At 60.8% G+C, this 14,097-nt stretch overlaps 2 protein-coding genes across 4 annotated transcripts; one reads left to right on the top strand and one right to left on the bottom strand.

Moving 5' to 3' along the window:
• Nucleotides 1-3,517: 3,517 nt before the first annotated feature.
• FNDC4 (fibronectin type III domain containing 4) lies at nt 3,518-9,798 on the top strand. The gene is made up of 6 exons (XM_083606294.1): nt 3,518-3,939; nt 6,167-6,282; nt 6,446-6,650; nt 6,983-7,072; nt 7,613-7,746; nt 8,344-9,798. Exons 1-6 carry the CDS (start codon nt 3,861-3,863, stop codon nt 8,380-8,382), a joined length of 663 nt encoding a protein of 220 aa, XP_083462420.1. The 5' UTR covers nt 3,518-3,860; the 3' UTR covers nt 8,383-9,798.
• Nucleotides 9,729-14,084, bottom strand: LOC310759311 (low density lipoprotein receptor adapter protein 1-like). 3 transcript variants are annotated; one of them, XM_083606292.1, is made up of 9 exons: nt 13,896-14,071; nt 13,603-13,745; nt 12,329-12,441; nt 11,686-11,800; nt 11,417-11,489; nt 11,051-11,172; nt 10,830-10,891; nt 10,610-10,641; nt 9,729-10,395 (listed from the first exon to the last, which is right to left on the bottom strand). In XM_083606292.1, the coding sequence occupies exons 1-9, from the start codon at nt 13,984-13,986 to the stop codon at nt 10,286-10,288; spliced, it is 861 nt and encodes a 286-aa protein (XP_083462418.1). In that variant the 5' UTR covers nt 13,987-14,071; the 3' UTR covers nt 9,729-10,285. The 3 variants fall into 3 exon arrangements, with proteins under 3 accessions (XP_083462418.1, XP_083462416.1, XP_083462417.1); XM_083606290.1 differs by lacking the exon at nt 10,610-10,641 and having other exon boundaries at nt 13,896-14,072; XM_083606291.1 differs by lacking the exons at nt 10,610-10,641; nt 11,417-11,489 and having other exon boundaries at nt 11,686-11,780; nt 13,896-14,084.
• Between the last annotated feature and the right edge of the window lie 13 nt (nt 14,085-14,097).

Here is a 14,097-nt window from a genome sequence, read left to right as displayed (position 1 = left end):
CAGGAGTTGTTTGGAGGCTGCCAGTTCCCTTCCCTGAACTACAATTCCCAGGATAATTTGGCAGAAATCATGGGAACTATAGTTTATTTAGGACACCAAGGGCTGTTTCCCCCACCGAGCTACAGTTCCCAGAGTTATCTAGGAAGAGGAATAGGCTTTTAGACCTGTTTTGGGAACCGTAGTTCTGCGCAGGACATCCCAACCCTCAATGCCCTGAGCAAGCAATAGTCCCAGCATGCTGGGAACTGTAGCTTGCTCAGGGTGTCCAGGAGACCCTCTCAGAAGTACAACTCCTAGAGTCCCCTTGGGAAAGGCTGCAGGGAATATTCTCTGCCCACATAGGAAACTACAGTTCCCAGGTTGCCTTAAGGGGAATCAGGGTCTTCTCTCAAATTACAGCTCCCAGAATCCTTTGGGGACGCCCAGGCTACGGGAGTTGTAGTTTCCTGCGAGCTCGACAGGCCCCCTCCCCGCCCTGGAGTGGCGGACGAAGCTGCAGGCGGCGCTGCTTCCGTGGAGCCTCCAAGCTCAGAGGCAGTCTATCTGGGCTGCTCTGGCCACTGAGGGGCCCAAGACGGCCACTTAGCCGCCTATATCTACGCCACGGTGGCTCCCATCCCGGAACCGGAGTGAGGAGGCAGCTCAGCCGCGCCCGGGAGGCAGCACTTGCGGATGAGAGAGACGACCGCCCGCCCTCCCTGCCTCTCCTAAGATGGCGCTCATTCCGGCAGGCACCGTGCCCTCGCCCAAGATGGCGGCGGCGCCTTACCCGCCCTCTCTTCGACGCGTTTCCCGCGCACCGCGCCTCTGCTAAGATGGCGCCTTGGGGCCGAGAGAGGTCCGCTGCCTCCGCGCCGCTCCCCAAATGGCGCCCGTTCTGGGAGGGGACCTGCCCTCGTCCGAGAGCAGGGCCCCCTCGCCGCCCGCCCGCCCCCTCCTGGCTCCTGGCGTGCCCAGTTCGAGGCCGCGAGGCTCCGGGGCTCCAGACCTCCTGGCCGAGCTCCCTTTGGGGCCCTTGAATAAAATATTGGCGGGGGGGGGGGAGCAGGTAAGCCGTGTCCCGCATAACTGAGCACAGGATGCGGTGCAGGCACGACATTTTTCTTTTTATTAAAGATGTTCTTGGTTTACAAAAGTACATGCCTTGTCTCTTTTTTCAGGTTGTAGTCTTTCTTCCAGATCGGTTACATTTGTGGAAAGACATGAGTGTTGAATATAGAACCAGGTTGGGAGGAAGAGGGCGGAGGGGTGGGGGGGGGAGGCTTATGGTACATTCCTTTATATAGTGTAAGTGTGGGGTTTTGTATCAGCGTCAACTACATTCCTTTATATAAAAACAAAAAAAAAATTTCCTTCCAGTAGCACCTTAAAGACCAACTAAGTTAGTTCTTGGTATGAGCTTTCGTGTGCATGCACACTTCTTCAGATACACGTTTTTTGTTTTGTTTTGTTTTGTTTTGACTATGGCAGACCAACACGGCTACCTATCTGTAACTATTCATTTATATAGTGTAAGTGTGGGGTTTTGTGTCAGCGTCAACTGGGTAGGTGCTCTTTCCATTTGTTTATTACATTTCCTTGGTAGTGAGAGGTGTTGGGGGGCGGGGGGGGGGTTGGTTGTCTGTGGTTGTTTGCAGTGGGGCTTGTTTGGGGGGGGGGGCTTGTTGGGTCAGGTAAGCCGGATTGATTCCTATGCTGTCAGTGGATTCTTCTTGTTGTCTTGTTGGGCTGGGTATGTGATAAAGATGAGACATACTGGGGTGAAGGCGTCCTCTTCTATTTGTCCCCAGGTCAGTTTCAGCTTATTGGTTATCTTTTCTAGCAAGACCATTTCCCATACAATTTGATACCTTTGGTCCATGTTTATTCCTGACAGGTCCCTCCAGTGTCTGGCTAGGAGGCTCCTGGCTGTTGAGAGTAGGTAGGTTATAAGCTCTCTAGAATGTGAGTGATCATTTTGATCTTGGAAAATGTTCAGTACGCCCAATTCTGGGGTGAGTTCTAATACCTGTTAGTTTTTTTGCATATCTTTTGTAGAACTGCTATCCAGAAGGGTTGGATTTTAGGTTATTCCCACCACATGTGGAGGTATGTGCCTGTGGAGGTGCAGTAGCTTCTCCAATAATAATAAATAATAATAATTTATTATTTCTACCCCACCCATTGGGCTGGGTTTCCCCAGCAACTCTGGGCGGCTTTCAACAGAACATTAAAAACAGAATAAAACTTCAAACATTAAAATCCTGGGCATCTCAGCGCCAGTTTCCAGGGTGTTAAGTACCACCTGCAGGTGAGTTTCAGAGTGAGTTCCCTTCTTTTGGCTGATAGTGACCTAAAAGGAGGTTTAGGCCACATTCTAGTACATTGCCTATGTCATCTTCCCATTGTTCTTTGATTGTGTCAAGGGGGTTTGTGGGATTTTGGAGCCATATTTTGTATATTGTGGATACCATCCCTTTACTGTGTCCCTCTGCCCTCAGGAGGTTTTTGAAGATGGCCAAGGGCCTAGTGGCTACTGATTTTACATTTGGATTGTTTAAGAAGGCTGCAGGCACCACATCTGAATGGCAATGCCCATCAGCTGAGGGAGCAGCCCCCTCAAATATTATATTGTTGGGGCCGAAGACCCCACAGCCCCTGGGAGTTGGCTCCTGTGTTGGCCACTGTGGGAGAAGGATGCTGTGAACTGGCCTGAGGTCTATAGGTGGAGGGTGGCTCACATTTAATTGGTGGTGGTGATGATGATGAATCTATGGGCCCCCTTGGCCTGGTCCAGCAGAGTTCCAATGAGGAGGAGCCAGGCGGCCAGCGCCCCAAACAGATATTTGGGGTGGCAATGCTTCGCTGCGGCTCCTCTGGGGAATGATCAGCTGCTTAGCCCTAATGGCCGGCCAAGGATCAGCTGGGTTATGAAAGGCCCCAAGGCAGGTGCGCCCGCAGCGCGGCTTGAACAGCTGCCGCGTCAAGTACCGAGAAAGTATTTCAGGGGAGCCGGTGAGGAGAGGCAGCCCGGAGGGTCCTGGACGGGGGCGGAAGGACCTGGCAAATGTACCCCCCTCCCAGCACACGCCTCGCCTCACGGCAGCGACGTTTCTCCTATGCAGATCGCAAGGGGGAGGGTCTGATCCCGCTCTTCTTGGGGCTGAATGACATCATAGAATCACAAAAGGGCAGAGCGGGAAGGGGCTCCAAGGGTCATCGAGTCCAACCCCCTGCAAACCTCCCTGCCCCACCCATAATCCCGGAGGGCTTTCCCCACGTGCAACTTTGCTTCTGCTTTGCGCGGCTCTTCCTTACTCTGCGCCTCCCCCCCAAAATAAACCCATAGGGCGCCAGGTCGGAACCCGGCCAAAGAGCGCCCCCTCGACCCTGGCCGGGGCGTGACGTCGGCGGGGGCTCCTTGTTGCCCGAATTCCCGGGCTCCGGCCAGTGGCCACTCAGTCCGGGGCAGCTGCTGCCCTCGCGGGGAGGCGAGGCGGAGGCGGCGCCAACTGGGCGGCGCTGGGCGGGCAGACTGTCTCCACGACGGAGCGCGGCTGGTGCTGCTGCAGGGACCGCGTTGCCTCTCCTGCTGCTGCTGCCGCCGCCGCCGCCGCCCGAGCAGTCTCCGCAGCGGAACCGGGCCTCGGCCGCTGGGCAGGGCTCCTCCGCTGGGCTCTGCGGACGCCTCGGCCCGCCTGGATGGAGCCGCGAGGCGGCGGAAGAGCAGGAGGCTCCGCAGCCGGGAGCGCGGCGCTGGCACTGACCCGTCCGGCGGGAGCCGCTGCGGCGGAGACTGCGGGGGGCCCCGCGCTGGCCGCCCCCTGAGCGCCCGGAGCCTCGCCGGGCTCCATGAGCAAGTGCTGCGCCCGTCCGCGGCCATGGCTTCCCTCCCCGCGTACCTCAGCCCGGCGGCCGTGCTGGTGCTGGTCAGCTGCGACCTGTGCCTCGTGCGCGCAAGTAAGTGCCGGGGCTCCGGGCGGGGCGGGAGGCGGGAGAGAAAAGGCCCCCGGGGGTCAGGATCGGCGCCCGAGACCAGCGCGCTCTCCGCACAAGCGCAGGCCCGGCTGGCCGTCTCTCGGGCCGCTGGCCTTGGTGCTGAACCCGGGCCGCTCCGCACCCGGACGAGGGCCGTCGGAGGGCGAGGGAGGGGGTGGGCAAGGCGGGGGTCTCTTTGGCCCCAGCTCTGCCCTGCTCGGCTGCGTCACTGGCCGCCCATTACCCGCGGGAGCAGCCGGATCGGGGCAGCAGCGCCGCGGCCAAGGCAGGCTCGGGCCCCTCTCGAAGCGCCTGGTTCCCGGGAGCCGCGAGCGGAACCCCGGCCAATTTCATTAGAGTAAAAGCTTGGCTCCAGGGAAGGCCGCGGCTGCCAGCTGGCCTCGCTTGGGTGAGAAGGAGCCTCCGCCTCCTCTCGAGAAGTGGCAAAGGTCTCTTGGCAGGGGGCACCTCCTGGCACCCTGCCGCCACTCCGCTGCCCTTGACCCACGAGGAGAAGGTGACTCTGGCCCATTCCGACGCCCGACGCCCCCAAACCGCACTTGACCCATGAGACACCCCACGCACGGTCACGATCCCCTCAGTCTGGCCTGCTTTGCTGTTGCTTTACTTCCAGCTGCCCAAGACGAGGGGCCCGACTCTGCCTCGCTTGGAGGAGGACACCTTTTGACCTCTCTCCACCCACCCGGGCCTTACACGCCGGCTTCCGACCCCCAGACTCCCCTGCTTGGCGGGGCCCGTCTTTATAACGCATAATAGCTGACTTTGAGCCGAGGCCCGTAGGAGTCCTAAGTGCAGCTTGCAAGGAAAGTAGGTGGTTGTCGGGAGCTGCCATTCCCGGGGAGTCTGAAGCCAGGCAGGTATGGCGAGGGGTCCTATTGCCAGTCAAGCCCGCCGAGTTCCAAGAAATACATTTATTCGTTTACTGGTCAAATAGATGGCCATCCTGCTTCTTGCCTGGTGCCCTCAAAACAGAAGTTTCTCAGATGAATGGCTTAAAATACGACTGCAGAAATGGCGCAGGAGCAGAAGGGGATCCTTGGAGGGTTCATTGCCTCCCCTCACTCTCCACCCCGGGTCTCCTCTGGAGAGGTAGCTGGAGATACGGAGCGGCCCTGTGGCCGAGGTCAGGAAAGGGCAGCCCAGCCAGGGCAAGAGGCAACCTGCTGCCCCTTTCCCCCAAAGCCTCTGTGGCTGAAGGGGGCACAGCCAGGGGACCAAGCGGAGTCCAGGGCGCGCGGTTTTGCCAGGACTCTGAGGAAACGGGAGAGCGCAGCTGTGACAGCTGAGCGGGCGGGAGGCGCCACTGGCGGCGAGGTCAGCTGGAAGAGAAGGCGAACTGCGGAGTCCAAATGTGGAAACTCTCGGAGGAGGAGAAGCCCTGGAAGGAGCAGGTGTTTCTGCGGGATGGAGGGTCTTTCCTTGTGTCAAGGCTCCCTAAAAGGCTCTCCCCCTCGCTGAGCCACTCTCCCGGTTTCCCCTTGGAGAGGCAACAACCTTTCGCCCTTCCGAGTAAAAGATGAATGGGGGGCACAGTGAACATGGAGCAAAGAATAAGAAATGAAAATATGCTGAAACAATATTTTTCAGACAATTCTTAATTGATCTTTGGAACTCACTGACCCAGTATTATCCTCCTCAAAGGAATATTCCTGTCGTTCCACCACCAGTTTCCATGTTTTTCTTCTTCAGCTTGCAGTCAGAATCTCGGGCCTAGGGAGCCCCTTCCATCATGGGGTTCAGTCCATATTTCAACACAAATGAAGCGTCCTGGGCTCATAACCTTTAATCGGCTCTGTCTGGGTCTCGTTTCTATCTGTACTCACCACCGGAGTTCACTTTCTATTTGGTTTTTTGGTTTTTTAAAAACTAAAGCTCAAAGCAGCTTGCACGAAAGCACTGCATTGCAAGATGATAACTTAGCCCTAAAATGACACCTTCAGTATAACAGCATCAAGGACGCTGACGCTGCCTTCCAGGCCCTGCTCCCCTCCGTTTCTAGGGGTGCTAAATCCCCTGGAAAGGCCGCTGCTCCCTGGACAGAGTCCTCCCCGCAGCAGCACCAACTTGTGCCAGCCCTCAGGAGGGAGGAGAAACCCGAGGCGGAGATGGAAGGGACCCCTGGGGTCATCCAGTCCAGTCCTGGGGTCATCCAGCACCAGTGACCCTTCCATCCCTGCTTGCCTCACAGATCGGCCCCCGTCGCCCGTCAACGTCACCGTCACCCAGCTCAAGGCCAACTCCGCGATGGTCTCCTGGGATGTCCCGGAAGGGGACGTCGTCATCGGCTACGCCATCTTGCAACAGGTGAGGCAGGCGAGGGCGCACCGCTCCTCTGTCCCGCAGCCCCTCCGCCCCCTTGCTTCTCACTTCCCCAACCCCCTTTTCAGCCAAGGGGGGCTATGTTCTCTTCCCTCCCTCTCTCTGCCCTCGCCCGCTCTGACGGCCTCCCCCCGCTCCTTTCCGGCAGCGGCAGGACGGGCAGATGCAGCGCTTCATCCGGGAGGTGAACACGACGACGCGGGCGTGCGTGCTCTGGGACCTGGCCGAGGATGCCGACTACGTCATCCAGGTGCAGAGCATCGGCCTGCACGGCGAGAGCCAGGCCAGCAAGAGGGTCCACTTCCGCACCCTCAAGCAGAGTGACCGCCTGCCGTCCAACAGCTCCAGCCAGGGTAGGCGAGGCGCCCGGGGGACCTTCCCCTCTCCCACCCCCGCCCTCCGGAGCCTCGCTGACCGGCTGGGCGCCCCTGTCCCCCTCCAGCGCCGCCTGTCTCCCCCCAGTCAGTCCCGGGCCTCCTCCGCGGGCCAGGAAGCTCCGTGGTGCCTCCCTCCTTGGGCGGGTGGGGCCCCTCAGTGACCTGTGGGCAGCCCAGGCGGAGGGGCCGGCCAGACCCTACCCAGCCTGCAGCTGCTCTCCCCTCCTTGCTCTCCCCGGCTCTGAAAAGAGCCCCTTGCCTCGCCCGACGGGGCGTCCCTCCCGAAGCACAGCTCTCTCTCTCCGCAGGAGACATCACCATGGAGGGGCTGGACAAGGAGCGGCAGCTGCAGACGGGCGAGATCGTCATCATCGTGGCTGTGCTGTTCATGTGGGCAGGTGAGGCGGGTGGGAAGCTCCCTTGGGCCTGATCCAGCACGCTCTGCTTGTGTTCCTTACGGGTGTGTGAGTATCCCACTAGCGCTGGCCCGGAGTTTGTTTCTGGGTGCACAGCCAAAGTGCCTTCTTCTTTGCTGCATCTTTTGGCTACCGATGTTTGCACAGAGGGGCCACGCCTGACAGCCTTGCGCGTCCAAATGAAGCATCCCGTTGAACGCGGCTCCGTCAGAAGAGCCCAGCAGCAGGATCAGGCCCAAGCGAGCGGGGGCACCTCAAAAAGTGGCTACCCAGTTTGCAAACAGGACCTGAGCAAAGCGCAGCCCTTTCCTCCTCTCCGCTTGTGATTCCCGGTCGGATGCTGATGGTGGGGGCGCACCCCAAGTTCCCGATGGGCAGTTGGCATCTGGGTTTGGGTTTTGACGAGCAAGATCTGGGAAGCAACCAGGCACAGAGTCCAGCATGTCAGAAGGCGGGGGCGGGGGGAGAGACCCTTGCGCGATGGAGGCCCCTCGTCACCTTCCTTCCTCCTTGCTTCCGCAGCGGTGATCGCCCTCTTCTGCAAGCAATACGACATCATCAAGGACAACGACTCCAACAACAACAAGGAGAAGAGCAAGCCGGCCTCGGAGCACAGCACGCCCGAGCGGCCCACCGGGGGCCTCCTCCGCAGCAAGGTGGGGGCGTCCAGCCAGGGAGCGGGCGGGGGCCGTGTCGGAAGGGGAGAAGAGGGAGCTTGGCTCAGCCCACCATCGCCGGGGAGGAGGGCCAGGGCGGAGCTCGACGGCGGGCAGCCCAGCCCGAGACAGCGGGGCCGGAGCTGCTGCCCCGTCCTCGGGGCTCTCGGCGGCTGGAGCGGGTCTGTGCCGCCACCGCCGCCTCCTCCTCCGGATGCTGGTTGCGCGGCTGCAGCAAAAGCGCAGCGCCGGGAGCCGTCGGGGCTCCGGGGAAGCCGGCTTTGGCCGAGTTGGGTCACTAGGAGCGCTCTTCGTCGGCAGCAGCCGGCCTGAAGGGCGCCGGAACCGAACCCACCCAGGGCGGGTTGCCATCTTGCAAGGGAAAATGACGGGTGGGGACTTTGGACACGCATTTTTCGAAGGAGCGAAGGTGCCGGGCGCTCTCCAGGGCAATGGGGGCGATGCTGCAAAGGGGGCGCCGCAGTTCAGCTGCGGGGGAGGGGCACAGCCTGGCCAAGAGGGAGCGGGAGGCGTCGGGGCCCCTAATAGCTCTGGGGGTCCTGCTCGCTCCCACGACCCTCTCTCTCCCTTTTTCAGAAGATGAAATCGCCCTCTGTCAACATCATCGAGGTGTAGCTGAAACTCGCGGGGACCTCAGTGGCCTCCGCCTGCCACCACCGTCGCAGCCTCCTGCTTCCCTGCATGCAAAGAGTTCCTGCTTCTTCTCGCCCCAGGAGGAGCAGACCTGCATGGAGCCCGCCGGGGCCAAAGTGCATGCGGAACGCCGGGCTCACCCTCTCGCCCAACCCTTCTCTCTGGGGCCACCGCCAACGGAGAGCGCAGCAGCAGCGCCACCCACCGGGCAGGCCGGCGCCACCCTCCGCTACTATCCGAAGAGCCTCGTTGCGGGAGCTGAAGGCGCGACCTCGCCCAGCCCCCCCTGCAGCTTCACCATGGAAACTCTGGACTGGGCCCTGAGCGGGGCCACCACCCAGAAGACCATGCTGGGCAGACTTTGTCGCCCCCATGGAGTTGCCTTCAGCCCCCACGCCTTCCCACCTGCCCCCTCCCACCTCAGTTATAGGGTTCCTGTCAGCTGCCCTTGGCTTCCTCTTGGGGAGGTACCAGCTGTGTGCCAACTGCCTTTGCCCTCCACCTCCAACCAAAGCCACCCCCAGCCCACCTCCACCTTCTTCCTTCTCAGCAAGATCAGGAGGGGTCCCTTCCCTCCTGGCAGCTGGAGAACTGCCACCCACCACCTCCCCCTGGCCACATCCAGGAGGAGCCAGCCTGCCCGCCCCCCCGTGACACATGAGCACCCAGCACCGCCTTCCAGGAATCCAGCGCTTCCGGCCTGAAGGCTCAGCTCAGAGCGCTGCGTTGGGAGTGGCAGTTCGGTCCTGGCAGAGAGAGAAGAGCTTGCAGCCCCATTTGCCTATTTCCCTCCAGCTGTGGGGCTGAGAGCAGCTCAGGGCCCTTTGCCTGGAGGTCAAGCCACCCCATCCCACCCTTCCCTCAGGACAGGCAGCTCTCCGCCTCCCCAGCTGGGCAGCAAAAGACCCTCTTTTGCCTCCCTGTTGCCCCCCCAAGCCAGAGAACCTACTTTAACAAGCGAAGACCCTCACAGGCTCCCTCCCCTTGCACAGCAAAGAGCAGTGGTGGGAGCTGTGGAATCCCCTGCTTGCCCACCTTGCCGCCCCACAGAAGGGCTGCCCCCAGGCCCACTTGGCTTGCTTCTCCCCCCTTGGGAAGGGCCTGCCTGGCACAGCTCACCCAAGAGCTCTGGAAGTGGCTTTCAGGTGGTGCCAGACTGGTGAGCCCCAGGCAGGGGAGCCAGGAATCCCGGCCCAGGAAGGAGACGGATGGTGCTATGCCCCCCACCCCCTGTGTGCCAGTCGGGCTCCCCCAGAGATGGCCGGCTGTGCCACTCGCTGCCCCCTTTCCCCCGTGGGCTGAGGCCTCTGCAAGGAAAGACACCCAAGTACAACAACAGTAGAAATGGTTTATTTCCCTTTAGAAAAGGACATTAAAAACTAGTCTTTTTGCTACAAAGCTGTGATTTGGCAGTGATGAGCAGCTGGCGGGGAGGGGAGGGGGCTGCCTTCCCACCAGAGCTGGACGGCAGGGTGGGGGGGGCAGCAGAGGGAAGGATTTATCTACACTCAACACAGCCCTCCTCAATATGGGGTGGGTGAGGACTGATGGGAATCTGAATGCTGCCCCCCCAATGTTCAGGCCTCAAGAGCACCATGAGGAGGCCTGGTGCACCCACCCCCAAGATTCATGCTGCCCCCCCCCCACAGGAGAGGTCCTGGGGCTGAGGATCCCTGCTGAATGCCCCGCAGGGTGCTGTTGGGGTTCCAGCAGGGTGAGGGGCTGGCCTGAGGGGCTGCTGAGGGTCCAGGGCAGGCTAGACCAGGTTCCCAGGGGTGGGGGCAGCTGGTCCTTGTGGGTGACAGACAAGGGGCAGCAGAGGCTGTGCTGGAGATGAGCAGCGAAGACACGGTGAGTGGCAGGAGAAAGATGAGGAGAAGCAGCCTCAGAAAAATGTCCCCGGAGGCAGGCAGCTGCTGGGGGGGCTGCAGCCCCAGGCCGCCACTGACTGGAAGCGGGCAACTGGGGAGCCCCCAAACGCAAGCCCCCCCACACCTGAAACACACAAGGGCATCGAGAGGAGCCACTCAAGAGGACGGAAAAAGACAGAGAGAGAAACCTACAAATGGAAGAGTCCATGTGAAAATGCAGGGGGACCCCCAGCTCCCCTGGAAGAGGGGAAATGAAAAGCCTCCAAAGGGATTCCCCCACCCCTTCATCCCAAGCAAAGGTTGAGGGCAGGGCCATGCTGGGGGGGGTCAATGGTTACCTGTGGTGGGGCGGCCCCTCTCCTCTACGCGGCTTGGGGCAGAGAAGAGACAAAGATCAGAGCAGCAGCAGCAAGGAGAGCCCCCCAGCCAGACCATTTCCTACTCCACAAGCCCTGCAGCAGCCCTTCAATGTGTCCCCCCAGAAACAGAAAACCCACACCTCTGACTGCCTTGCCCCCCAACCAACAGGGGACCTTGACGCAGCCACCAGGCCCCTACCCAGAGAAGGCTTCGTTGAGATCTTCCTCCTCCTCCTCCTCCTCGTCCTCCTCTTCTTCCTCCTAGGGCCAGAGAAAGCCAGGTGGCTGCCAGGCCCCTCGAGAGAGAGCAGGCAGCCCCCGCTGACACACAAAGGGCGGGGCTGGTGAGGGAGGGACCTCTTGGCCCTGAGAGCCAAGGGGGCCTGGCAGTGGGGCAGCAGGTCACTCCCAATACCGTACCTCAAAGTTGGTCTTGAAGGGGGGGCTGCCAAGGGGTGACCTGCCAGGCGGGCGGGTGCTTTCCACCGGGGGGCACAGCGGACTCAGGGAGGGCTTCTTCTCCCCCTCCCCTTCCCTGGAGCCTGGTGGAGAAAAAATGCCCAGAGGCTGAAACCCCCAACAGCGCCCCCTCCCTTTCCCAGTTGCTGGCACTTTGCATCCTTGACGTGAAGACCCCCTCCTGTGCCCCCCACCATCCTCACCACCCCACAACCTTGGAAAAGAAGGGTGCACCGGGGGGTGGCAAGAGAGCCACCAAGGAAGCCAGACGGGAGCAGGTCACGGGTTTGGCATAGCGATGGCAAGGGGCGCGGCCACCATCCATACCTGCCTGCGCAGCCTCCCAGAGATCCAGGGCCACCTGGAAGGCCTGAGCCACCGTCAGAGTCACAGCCTGGGCCTGCATGGGCGACACGAGGCAAGAGAAGGCGACCGGGGCAGCTGGCGAGGCAGCGCCCTGCAAAGGGCCCCGGGAGGGAGGTGGGGAACCCTTCTGCAGGGCATGCAGGGGCAGAGGGGCCAACCAGCGAGCAAACCCCACCCCAAAAGAGAAGCGCAGGACCCAGCCCTCCCCAGGGGGCGAACGCAACGCTTACGATCTTTTTCTTGGGCGACAGAAAGGCGTGGCACTCGAGGGCACCGCTCTGGGGGTTCTGTGCCACGTAGGCAAAGACTTTGTTCTGCAGCTTGTCTGTGGTGCAATAGGAAATCCTGAAAGAGGGCGGGAGAGGAGGCAGCGCTCGGCATCCCCACACCAAGCACCCCTGGCAGGGCAAGAGCAGGAGGGCCTCAGGACGGGGCAGGGGGTCGTGGGAGATGGCCACGTTACTGGGCATGCAGGACTAAGGCAGAGACGCAGCACAACGAGAGCATTTTGCCCCAGCAGTGGATTACGGAAACCGGAAGAGCAGAAAATGTTCCTGTCCTGCAGGCAGCAGAAGCTGGAAGCGGGGAGCAGGCCCCCCCCCCAGGGAGCAGGGAGGGACCATGATGGGGCTCCCCAGCAAACCACGTCCCGCAGGACAGCAGGTCTTTGTTCCAAAGGAGACGCCTGCAGGCTGCTCCTCACTTGGCTTCCCCAGTGCCCAACTGGGTGCATGTCTGCTTGCTTTTTATGCTTGCTCACAGCCCAGCCAGCCAGCGGGCAAGTCCTCAGCCAGGCAGCCGTGCAGAGAGGGGCTCAGACAGGCAGCTCCCTGGCCTCCAGCAGCCCTACCTTGCAGAAGCATCCTCACACACCTGTAGATGGAGATGGTCTCAATGGTCTCCTTGGTCTCAGCGTCTTGCAGAGAGAGGCCTCGTGGGGAGACAGTCAAGACCACCTTCCGGAATTTCTTGGGCCCCACCCGAGCCTGAGGAGTGAAGGTAGAGATGGGGAAGGAGGTCTCCTGGATAATCATAGAAGACCCCCTAGCCCAGCCCTCAGCTCCTAGCAGACTTCCAAGAAGCTCTCCCCCCTTCACCCTGCACCCATTCTGTGAAAGAGGCAGGCTGGAGCACAGAAAGAACTCAGGAAACATTCTATTTTTTGCAGACAGAGAATTCCCACTGGGAGGCATCTCCATCTCCTTATCCGTGGATTTGTCCAATCCCCTTTCAAAGATAGATCTAGGCTGGTGCACATCATCACACCTGGAGACAGCATGTCAGGACAAAACCCTTTTCTCCAAATCAGGAAGCCCCAGATGCAGTAAGGTTTCTTCCAATCCCTGCACCATTTGGGCTGCCCTTTATTCTGGCTCTACAGTAGCTTATTTTCTTAGGTTGGGAAACCAGAACAGATCTGATCTTCACCAAGATGCGTAGCCAGTGGCTCCTGAAACCAGCCCCCGTGGCATCAGCAGCGAGTCTGTCTGAGGGGAACAAGACCTTCAGCGAGACCCTCAGCAAGCAGCCAACTTTCACAGATTCCTCAACTGCAACATTCCTTCAAGAAGACAGCTTTTTCTGAGCTACTTCCAAACATATTAGCTGCAACGTTCTTTATGTAGGTCTGCCCTTAAAAGGAGCTTGATCTGTTGACAGTTTTCTCTGGCACCAAACGATCCAGGCACGTGACTCCTCCAATCTTGTCCCAGATTCCCTGGTTGCTCTTGATCATGCTGAGGCTCAGTTGAAAGTAGAAAACAGGAGAAACCAGATGCCTCAAAGGGAAACCCAAGAGCAGGATTTCCAGCAACTGGAATCCTGCCGCCTTGATTGTGGAGGCAGAGCAGCGGCCATGGCCAGCCCTCTCCCCCTCTTAACCCAGGGTCTCTCACACTTGGGTCTCCAGCATAGCTGTCAACTTTTCCCTTTTCTTGCGAGGAATCCTATTCGGACTAAGGGAATTTCCCTTAACAAAGGGAAAACGTTGACAGCGATGGTCTCCAGCTGTCTTGAGACTACAACTCCCATCCTCCCTAGCTAGCAGGGTCAGTGGTCTGGGATGGTGGGAGCTGTAGTCCAAAAGCCGCCCGGCTGGTGGCCACCCCCGCCTGCTGCGAGCCTCGGGTCTCCCTTTGGCCTCCTACCGTGGCGAGGATCCGGTGGATGGCGGCGCTGGCCATGTCCTCCCCCTTGGGCTTCTCCACCAGCGTCATGCCCAGGTACTTGAGGGCGAAGCCCATCCCCTCCAGCAGCGGCTCCCGCATGTCGGACCACGACTCCGGCAGCTCTGCGGGGAGGGAGAGAAGGGGCGCGGGGCCCCGTCAGACCACCGGGGAGGAGCAGGGCGGAGGAGGCAGCCCCGAGAGACCCCCCCCACGCCCGGCCCCGCGCCCCCTCCGAGTCCCACCTGGGGCTCCGCGGCGGGGGAGGGACTCACGGTGGCGGCGGAGGCGGGCGACGCCCAGGCGGTGTCGGGCGAGGCTGGGGCTCCGCAGCACGGCCCGGCCCGCCGCCCGCAGCGCCTCCATCGGGAAGGGACCGGACGGGGCGGACGGACAGAGGGAGGCAGGGAGGCAGGCAGGGAGGGAGGGAGGGGCTCCGCGACGCCGCCGCCGCCGCCTGCCTCCTCCTCGGCTGGG

This window comes from Podarcis filfolensis, assembly GCF_964270895.1.
Source record: "Podarcis filfolensis genome assembly, chromosome: 3".
NCBI lineage: Eukaryota > Metazoa > Chordata > Lepidosauria > Squamata > Lacertidae > Podarcis > Podarcis filfolensis.
The sequence above is the reverse complement of the archived record's forward strand: the minus strand, read 5'-3'. Positions and strand labels throughout refer to the sequence as shown.